Raw genomic sequence first — 9,857 nt, 5'->3', positions numbered from 1 at the left:
CACAAGCGCCATATATGCAGGTTTATTTTCTAACTTAAACTCTACAGGCAGGTCAGTGACACTAGGCAAAAAGCAAACACCCTTAATGTTTATGTTAGCTTTGATTTTTTTAAAAAAAATCACATTAAAGATGAGGACTGGAACAAGACCCTAATACCTACTATTACTGCTTTATGAAAAAGATATTTGTGAAGCAAAACATGGACTGGTGATCTCATAAAAATATATATGTACATATAAAAAAATCTATTCTGCAACTGAATTTCAGAACAGGTCCCCCAAGTAGTGCTTCTAGAACTTTCAAGTTTTAGTATATAATTTATTAATTTTCAAATGACACATTTAAATTAAATGAACTCTTGAGCCAGTACCTTCCCAGATGTCAGACACCACTAACTTGTAACAGGCTACTTAATGAAAAGAAGCTTTCTTCCGCCAACATGTAAAGCAGTAGAATGTTACAATTTAATATATTAGAGTGGCACCCACTGAATCATATTTGATCTATTATTACTTCAAGTTAAGTTAGAATTATATATGGCTGAGAAATAAAACAAAATAGTCAACAGCATGAAGAGCTAGGCTTGGGCTTCCGATGAAGGTTTACTGTATCAGTTTGAATCAAGTGATCTGACCTATCATCAGTGGCAAGAACTCTTCGAACAGCTTCTTCAAAAGCTGCTGCAACATTAGTGGCATCTTTAGCACTCGTTTCAAAATAAGGATGGTTGCCGTTGTTCCTGCACCAGATCTGGACTTCTTCTGAAGACACTTGCCTCTCATTTATATCAACTTTGTTTCCCAGGATCACAAAAGGAAATGTTTCAGGCTCTTTAACATCTGCATAGTAAATGAATTCTTTCTTCCAGTTGCCCAAATTTTGGAAGCTTTGAGAGTCATCTACGCTGAAAGTGAGAAGACAACAGTCAGAACCTCTATAGAAAGGAGTCCGCAAGCTCCTAAAACGTTCTTGGCCTGCAGTGTCCCATATCTGCATTGTGACAAAATGTCCATCCACTTCCAGGTCTTTATTTAAGAACTCTACACCTATTGTGTGGAACAGCTCGGTATCGAACTTGTTAGTGACATATCTGTTCATAATTGAACTCTTCCCAACTCCTCCATCTCCTAAGAGGATTACTTTAAGGAGCGATGATTTTGCTGCCATAGTTGTTTCAGGAACAGATCCTTTCTGATGTCCAGTTCTGCAAAATAAAACAGACCCTGTTCATACCCAAAGTTTTCCACATTACACAAATCTCTGACTAATACTGAAATATTATATTTATGTAGTAGCTATTTATTTTTCTTATAATCTGCCCTTCCTCGGAGAAGAGCTCTGAGGATGTGGCTAACAACATTAATAAATACAGCCATTAAAATCAGTTCAAAAATAATAAATACCTATTAAAATGCAACAGCATACAGATAAAGGCCTTCTGCTATATTCCAAAAGCCTGCTATCAGTGATAGTGTCATTGATTTAGATGCTTGTTTACTCACAAAAATTTACTCACAAGTTTATGCACAAAAATGATAATTCCACTGGACATATTAATTCTATTAAAATCATTCTATAAAATTGGTAGAAATTCTCACACTATCTAAATTGATTGCACACTAACAGATGGGCTGACAGTATAAGATTAGGCTTGCTCTCTTCTCCATCCACCCAGACACATGATCACCATGCCAACTGTTAACGTGACTCCATTCTGCTTTTAAATTAAACACGTCCTAATGAAGCATTTCAGAGAGCAGTGGTACTTCTAAGATTGCACAGTCCCTAGGGTCTGTCTGAAGAGAAATTTTGGGGAAGAATACAAGTAACATGGAAACGGGAGCAGCATGAAAACAAGGCATTTCCTATTCAAGCTTCTATATTATGGAATTATAATGCAACTAAAAGAACACAGGTTTCCTTGCTACACTAAGTAGATATATTATGCAGCTGCTTCTTGTCAATAAACATCCCATGCTGGAATACTGCCACACCTTGCTGATACATTACTTTGGCTTCACTGGCTGGTTTTATGATTTTTCAACTTGTTTTTATTAAGCCATCTTAAGGTAAAGCAGTAAGGTAGATTCTAAAGAAGATAAAAATACTTCCTAGTGAAGACTGACTGCTCCAAAGACAGCAGAGCATGCCTGAAAAAAGGAGAGAACTATGTAATAGTGCAATAAATGTGTACTCATTCCCATGTTCTTCTTTTTGAAACAATGCCTAATCAGAGCTTCCCACACTCAAAAAGTGCATGCATCAATGTTCTATTACTGGGACATTAACTAAAGTATGGGCAATTGTGATCTTCCCCAAATCTATGGTTATTAATGGCAGCCATCAAGCCTTTTCTTTTCCGATATACACAGAATGATCTACAGGCCCCTTCCATGTGTGAAGGTGTCTTCTGCAGTCCACCTTCCACTAAACTGTTATATGAGAAGACTAAATCCAAAAATACCTTTCTGCTTGTGTAAGCTCTTGAACAAGTACAGACATGGAAAGTACTACAACATCTATCTATTACAGCTGCGCCATGGACTCTTGAACAAGCATTTGTGGAAAAGTGCTTGCAGCAATTTGTCTTCCAGTCATGATGCTGTGTTTCCAAATCACAGACTAGCATCAAAACATCTGATTTAGGTGCAAAAGCTTGAGCATGCTAGTAACTTTTATTTTTTACTTTCTCTTTGAGCGCTAGACTCCCATGCATTAACCCAAACTGCTTTTCAAACTTTCCTTCAGTTTCAAGAGCTCCCATGCATCTTGGGTAATAGCTATTTGAAAAGCAGAGTAAAAAAGCTCCCTTGGGCACACAGATACTAGTCATATGGTACTTTAGATCCAAATCATCATCTATGCTTCCTTTGCTACTTCTCTTATAATAGATTGGGGAACAAGTATTCTGTAAACCATCCACCACAGGCATGTTGTCTGGTAGCCCCCCCCCAAAAAAAATCTTTCTTCCACCCCAAATTTTTAAAATGTGGAAAACATCAAATATTACAAGCATATGAAATACTTACCAAATAGTTACTTTTACTGTTCAGTGTAAGTCATGATATTCTAATACCTGCAAAGACAGACACTGCATTACTTTCAGACACACTACAGCTATGCATTTTAAAAACAGCTAAGGCCAAAGACCAGCTAAGGAGACATTGAGGTAGTGTGGTATTCCACTAGTGGAGAAGAAGTCTGCTGCCAGGATAGCACCTATGCCCCCACTATACCACAGAAAGCTCAGTGGGTGCAGATGAAACATAGGTGGTATGTTGCTTACAATAGGGCTTGAAAGGGTGCAGATCACAAGAGGCCTTGGATCAGCAGGGATTCAGAAAACCCTCATTCCACCAACATGCCCTATAAAAGGGCTGAAAACAACGTCAGCCCTAGAGCTGGTATAGTTATTTCCCCTCACGCTGACACAAATGGGAGCAAAACATTTTTAAACCCCTAAAAGAAGAGAAGAACAAAAACGCCACTGTCCCACACCTCCTACCTTGACCAGAGCAAGCAAGCAGGGCTTAGGAAGTGGCAGTAGCCCTGTTACAAAATCTCCCCCACACCTCCCGCCAACAAGATAGCTGGGCAAATAATAAATTATTATGTAACAATGGTAAGTTTAACCATGTGCAACTTGTTTTTCAAGAAGTGAAACGTCTGAGTGCTGCTTTTAGAAAGAACAAGATAAAAAAGGGGAAGCTGAAACTCAAGGTATACTTTCACTATATGCTAGAAAGTTGGGGTTCAGGGAAAACCACAGCAGTGCAGAACAGAAAAAATATATGGGTGCATTTTCTTTAAAAAAAAAGTGCATTCAGGTATTTAAGAATTGACTTTGGGAAACTAAGTAATTCCAAATACGCAGGCATAACAGATCAGCCTAGGGAGTCCCAACTACTCAACAATTTCAATAATGCTAATATAGATATTTTGTGCAAGGAAAGGCAAATACAATAAAGACTAAATTTACAGGATAGAATCTTCTTAGTATAAACCATTAAGATTCAAGTAAGTCTCTACGGCAGGAGTAGGAAATCTTTGCCCTCCCCCCAAATGTTGCTGAACTACAATTTCCATTGTCCATGATCATTGGCTATGCTATTTGGGACTGATGGGAGTTTAGTCCAGCAATATCTGAAAGGCCACAGGACAGTATTCTTTAAAGAACAAGAAAGACACTATTATTTTTTTAAAATTGCATTCCACATTTCTTAAGAAACCATTAGTTTTCAATTTATTCCATACATTCAGTTCTCTGTAGTCCAATTCCTATGTTTTAAAAAAAATCACAAAGGCTGCTATATACTTGGAAACAGCACAATCCTATACATGGCAACTGAGATGACAGCCCTACTGAGTTTATGAAGGTGTGTAGTCTTGCAGCCTCAGATTAATTAAAATCAGTAGTTCTTACTCCTGAAGAATCTTCATCTGAGGAATAGAAGCCTAGTTTCTTCTGTTATCAAACTTTGTTCAAGTACGAAGATGAACACAAATATTCTTTGTTTACAAGAGCAAAACAAGTTAATTTTAATAATATTAAGTAATTATGCAAGACTGTGTATGAAGAATTTATCTGCAAGTAGTATATAGGAAAGCATTTTGCAGGGGATCATCTGTGAAAATTCATTCAGTGTTGGGAAAATGAACTTTAAACTACTCTGAAATCATTTTTCTGCAGGTTAACAAAGATCTAGCTACTTAGAGATCATTTCAATGGTGCTTTGTAATTACAGCTTGTAACAATATATTCTGTGACACCAAATTAGTTGTTAAGTGAGATTTACTTTAAAGGACTTCAGATCTTTTACACAGCATTAAACAAGTGTATTTGACTACTGAAAACTAGCGAGTAGAAAAATTCAGAAAAAAATATATCAAGTGTACTGGGCTCTTTTTAAAGTGAGATCTGGGTTTGAGTTCTTTTTTGTCCAATATTCCTGAGTGTCCAATTTAACAGCAAATAAAGCTAGAAACATGCATAAGCAAATAGGCATAATTAAAACAGTGCTGTCTGCAATCCTACATGCAGATAGTTTTCTAAATTTCCACTTTAGTTAAAAAGAGGCTTAAATAGTCCATGTGCAGAATTGCAGCCCATGTGTTTTTCTATACAGGCAAGTCAGATAGTGCTAACTGAAAGCCTCACAGCCATGACTGCATTTCCAGGAATAAAGCTGGATTTAAATTCCCAGGTTGCAAGCTAAGAAAGCTATCAACAACATGTAACAATCTCACCAGATCAGAAGGCCTCATTCATCATCTCCCTCTTCTCTGGATTAAGCTATTGCTGAGGAGCTTAAAAACTCAGAACTTCATATTCAGGAAGCACTAGAAAGTTTGTATCTACAGTAGGTCCCCACTTATACAGCAGGTTAGGGACCAGACCCCTGCCGAAAAGTGGAACATCAATCAGCTGTAGTGCGGGGAGCTCCAGCTGACAGTACTTGGCCCCTGAAGCTCCCCACGCAACAGCTGATTGATGTTCCACTTTTCCATGCATCGCCCCCTTCCCCCCCAACTCGCTCGCTCACTCACTCGCCCTCGTTATGGTGGGGGAGTAGTGCTCCCCTTCCACGGCAGGCTGCCTGCCGCAGATCGCAGGGAGGTGGCTGCCCACCCGCCCACCCATGCCTGCTCGCTCGCCCTCCACCGCCTCCCTTGCTCACGACGCACTCAGTAGCAGAGTCCAAGAAGGGTGTCAGGCGCCATCAATTTGTGCACTCACCATCTCTGTATTCTGGCAATTTTCCGCCACAAAAATGGAACAAGCGCTGAACACATGGAACATGGATACAATTCAAAACCGCTGCATTAGCGAAGCGCCAGAAAGCAGGGCCCTACTGTCTAGCTGCACCCCATCATGAAATCCAGCTGAAATCCAGCATGGCCAACTGAAAACTATAGACACACACTAAATTTGGAGAGCAAAAAGGCGCACAAAATGTTCTTGGAAGGTAGAGCTCTTAGTCACTGAGCCAGATAACAGGAATTCAAAAATCTAAATTCAGAAGATTTTTGTCTCAAGAACTGTTGAAATAAAACAGAATTTTATTTAGCCTTTTGCACATTATAACCTGTTCCTCAGAGCTTTCCCAAAGGCTGAAGCATTTTTTTTAACATACAAGCCGTACTATCTGTAATGGTTTTGGGGAAATCAGAGTTCATGAGAACTGTTTTAGCATTTTTCCTATTTTTGTTGAATACATTTGAAATGTTAACTGCCATTGTTTATCATCACCCTTATGGAATGAAGATAGCAGGAATTTAAACAAAGTAATATGATGAATGTACAGCTGGTATAGCACAGTGGGGAGAAGAGCCTGGCTGGGAGTCCAGAGTCTGTGAGTTTAAATCCCCACTCATGTCTCCTGGGTGTAAAGGGCCAGCTGAAGATCACCCCCACACTGAGTGGCTCAGGGGTTACGTGTCCTGCCACCCGTGCAGCCGTGGGCAAGTTGCATAGTCCCAAGGAGCCCAATTGCCCCTCAGCTGGCAGCTGCGGACAAGGAAGGGGCTGGCTTGTGCAGCTGTGGCAAGCTGAGCAGGCCCTAGCCAGCTGGGGAGGAGTAGCCTCAGAGGGAGTCAATGGTAAACCCCCTCTGAATGCCACTTACCATGAAATCCCTATTCATAGGGTCGCCATAAGTCGGGATTCACTTGAAGGCAGTCCATTTCCATTTCAATATGAGGAATGGCTGGGCTTAATTGATGCAAGAGTTCTGGAAGTACTTCAGAACAGAAGACAATACTGAGTTCTACACTACAGTAGTCTCACCTGTAGCTCTATAAATAAAAAGACCATTAACTAAACTAATGAAGGTAAGTGGGGCTGTGCCTGCTTCAACAATCTTCATCCCTCCTCCTGCCTGAATTACACCAAACAGAGCTTCCAAGGAAAAAACAGGTGAGATTACACAAGCAGGCACAGACCGGCTCACTTTTTTTTAAAACATACCCTGCCCACATCATATGGTGTTGCAACTACAGCCCTCTGAAATCAGTTACCAACTGAAATTAGACAGGCACCTAATGTCTTGATGTTTAGGTGGCTACTGAAGAGGTTTTTGTTTAGGAAGGTTTTCTCTAAGTTTGACCCAGTCATCTTATGGAACATTAGTTGTACAACTGCATAAATTGTTTTATTGCTTTCAGAGTCTGTATGAGTCTATAAAATCAATAAATATGTACAGCTGGAAAAAGATATGGCAAACCTGCTGAAACGATGCAGGCCTGGGTCTGGTCAGTGTCTGGAAACCCTATGTAAGCCACCTTGAGTTCCATGATGAAAGAGAGGTGGGATATAAATGTACTAAATAAACACCAATACTATCCCCAGATGAACACTACACATACAAAGTTATTGTAGTCAACAGTGTCAAAGCGCCATGGGCTCAAGAAAGCAAGCACCTACAATTTTTCTACCTCTTATAGGACAAGACAGTTTTGGAAAGCAGTAGGATAATCCACTCCACTCCACTCCTCCCTCTCCCTCTCCCTCTCTCTCTCTCTCTCACACACACTCACACACCTCTGCATAAATGCCAAGCCATTTTTCAAGTGAGTTTTTTTTCAACCAGCTTAATGTCTTCAGAGACTATTTAGAAGTTGACATAAAAGCATTTCTCCCCTAATTTTGGATATAAATTGCAGAAAGGTAGAATTGGTTTAAGGATAAGGAAGTACTTTCCAACTGCAGGCACAGTGAGGCAACACAGTAAGCAACCTAGAAAACCAGTGGAACCTTCTTTGCTGGAAGTTTTGAAATAATGTTTATTTACTAAGCTTCATCCTTTGAGAACTATGAATCTGAGACAAGGAAACTATAGCTCTTCAGTCACAGGATCAGAAAACAGGGCTGCAGAAACTTAAAACCAAACTGGTGCCCTAAAGAATGTTGAAGTTAAATAGCTACACAAACTTTCTCCTTCAGATATAGTGAAGTGGTTTTCCAACACAATCAAGAATTACTTTTATACAGTGTTCTGAAAAAATGTTCCGAACTCTTATCTTTGCTGTGAAACATCCTACATTTTCCAATTCTGCCTAGGACAGAAACTGTTGAAAAATGCTTTAACAGTAAAACCAACACAGAGTAGCTATTTTGTCGCACTGCTAGATCCAACACCTTATTTTACTTTGCATTTGGTAAGCATCAAGCAAAAGCTCTTTGTTTTCCTGTACAATTGCACAAGTAGCTGCAAGAACGTTTGTTCAAACTCACAGAACCAGGAAGAGTGGCCAACTAAATAGTCTGGATGCACAATGTCTTTTCAAGTGGGAAGGTAAGGGATTTTCCACATGAAACGAGCTAGAAATGGAGGAAGACAAAAGAAACATACATAAGAAGTGGAGCGGTCCAGTGACTTTAATCAGTTCTGAGAAACTGCCCTAGAGAGAAATTGGTCATGTGCCAGCCAAGAAGTACAGAAGAGAAGCTATTTTTCAACTGAACCGGCGCCTAATTCTGCATCACGGGATCTTTAATCACTCCACATCTGCAAGTCAGAAAGGAAAACAGACAGGCAGATCAGCAGTTTCAGACCCAAGACCCCTACCTCGAGAGGACGTTTCTCAAGGTACCTATAGGGAGAATCGCGTATTTGTGTAGGGGCAAGGAAACGATTCCATCACTAAGGGTTTGGTCCTTAACCCCCTTCCCCCCCAAAAAAAAACCATTCTTTGGTACCGCAGTCCTATCATTGGCTTGAAATTGGCATGTCCAATAAAACATATGCCCATTGCAGGACTTACTCGAGTGGTTAAGGTTTGCTTAGTTACCCTGCAAACTAGGAGTTTCCCTTTGCGACAAAGGGAAGCCAACACCAAAATGAACCAAAGCCAATAAAACAATTATATAAGAACAGAAACAACGCGGGGGCAGCATCGCTACATCATCCTTCCTTCGTAGTACATCAACAAGGTAAAATACCAGCTGACTCCCAGCCGGCGGCAGCAGCTCCGCACCTTCGAAAGCCCTGTCCCGCAGGTCCATGCACCAGGCCGCCAAAACCCGCAAGAAACCGCCTTGCTTCGTCTTTCCGGCCACCCCCCGAAACACACAAGGGCCTTGGGTGCTCGGTGCGCGCTCACCTACCACGAAGGCGAGAGGAACAAGGGAAGAACTCAGAGTCACCGGCAGCCGCGGCCTGCGATGGGGGCGGGGGCCGACTCTGGAAAAAACAACATGGCGGAGGCTGCGCTATGGGGGCGGGGTCTGGCTCTCACATGATTATCAGGCAAGGGGAACCGCGCCTCTGACCAGTTCAACTGCGCGGGAGGAGAGGCTGTTGCTAGGGGAAGCGCAAATTCCCTTCTCACTGTTAGCGGCTACTTGACTGTCCTGCCCCGCCTTCCTTAAGTTTCTGCTTGGCAACTTGCGGGGCTCTTGAGGAAACTGACTGGGAGCATCAGAAAGTGCAGCTCTGAAGCCCTCAGAAAACGCTGTTTGCTCTTTTCCATTTTTTGCTCATGTGTCAAAGGGTTCAGTCACCGCTTCATGTGAAATATACTTCCCCAGCCACATGTAATATCTGTAGTACTTTAAATGTACTAAGCGTTCAGAGTTGCTATCTTTTCATGAGCAGAGGGTCCGTGGCTTTTAACAAGTTCTGTGGCACTAGCAAATTTATTGTGGCAAACAGCTAAGGTGCTACAGGGCTCTATGTTGTTTTTGCTGCAACAGATCAAAACGATTAGCCCTCAGGAAACTGTTACATGCCGTTAACAGTTGCATGGCAGGCAGAAATCTGCAGTTCCATGTAAGGAAAAGTGATGCCTGTTGAGTTTCAGCCACTGATGAAATCGTTAAAGGCACAGAGGGTCCAACCACACTCCATGGCGAATA

At 41.2% G+C, this 9,857-nt stretch overlaps 1 protein-coding gene across 8 annotated transcripts; it reads right to left on the bottom strand.

Moving 5' to 3' along the window:
- Positions 1-9,322, bottom strand: RAB9A (RAB9A, member RAS oncogene family). 8 transcript variants are annotated; one of them, XM_061627143.1, is made up of 4 exons: positions 9,108-9,232; positions 8,235-8,321; positions 3,031-3,077; positions 1-1,205 (listed from the first exon to the last, which is right to left on the bottom strand). In XM_061627143.1, the coding sequence occupies exon 4, from the start codon at positions 1,166-1,168 to the stop codon at positions 563-565; it is 606 nt and encodes a 201-aa protein (XP_061483127.1). In that variant the 5' UTR covers positions 1,169-1,205; positions 3,031-3,077; positions 8,235-8,321; positions 9,108-9,232; the 3' UTR covers positions 1-562. The 8 variants fall into 8 exon arrangements, with proteins under 8 accessions (XP_061483127.1, XP_061483128.1, XP_061483131.1 ...); XM_061627144.1 differs by lacking the exon at positions 9,108-9,232 and adding an exon at positions 8,978-9,097; XM_061627147.1 differs by lacking the exons at positions 8,235-8,321; positions 9,108-9,232 and adding an exon at positions 9,239-9,322.
- Positions 9,323-9,857: the final 535 nt, after the last annotated feature.

This window comes from Rhineura floridana, chromosome 5 (assembly GCF_030035675.1).
Source record: "Rhineura floridana isolate rRhiFlo1 chromosome 5, rRhiFlo1.hap2, whole genome shotgun sequence".
NCBI lineage: Eukaryota > Metazoa > Chordata > Lepidosauria > Squamata > Rhineuridae > Rhineura > Rhineura floridana.
The sequence above is the reverse complement of the archived record's forward strand: the minus strand, read 5'-3'. Positions and strand labels throughout refer to the sequence as shown.

Bases quoted from the DNA above. Each gene is read 5' to 3' on its own strand.
- RAB9A (XM_061627147.1), bottom strand. From the start codon at position 1,168: ATGGCAGCAAAATCATCGCTCCTTAAAGTAATCCTCTTAGGAGATGGA.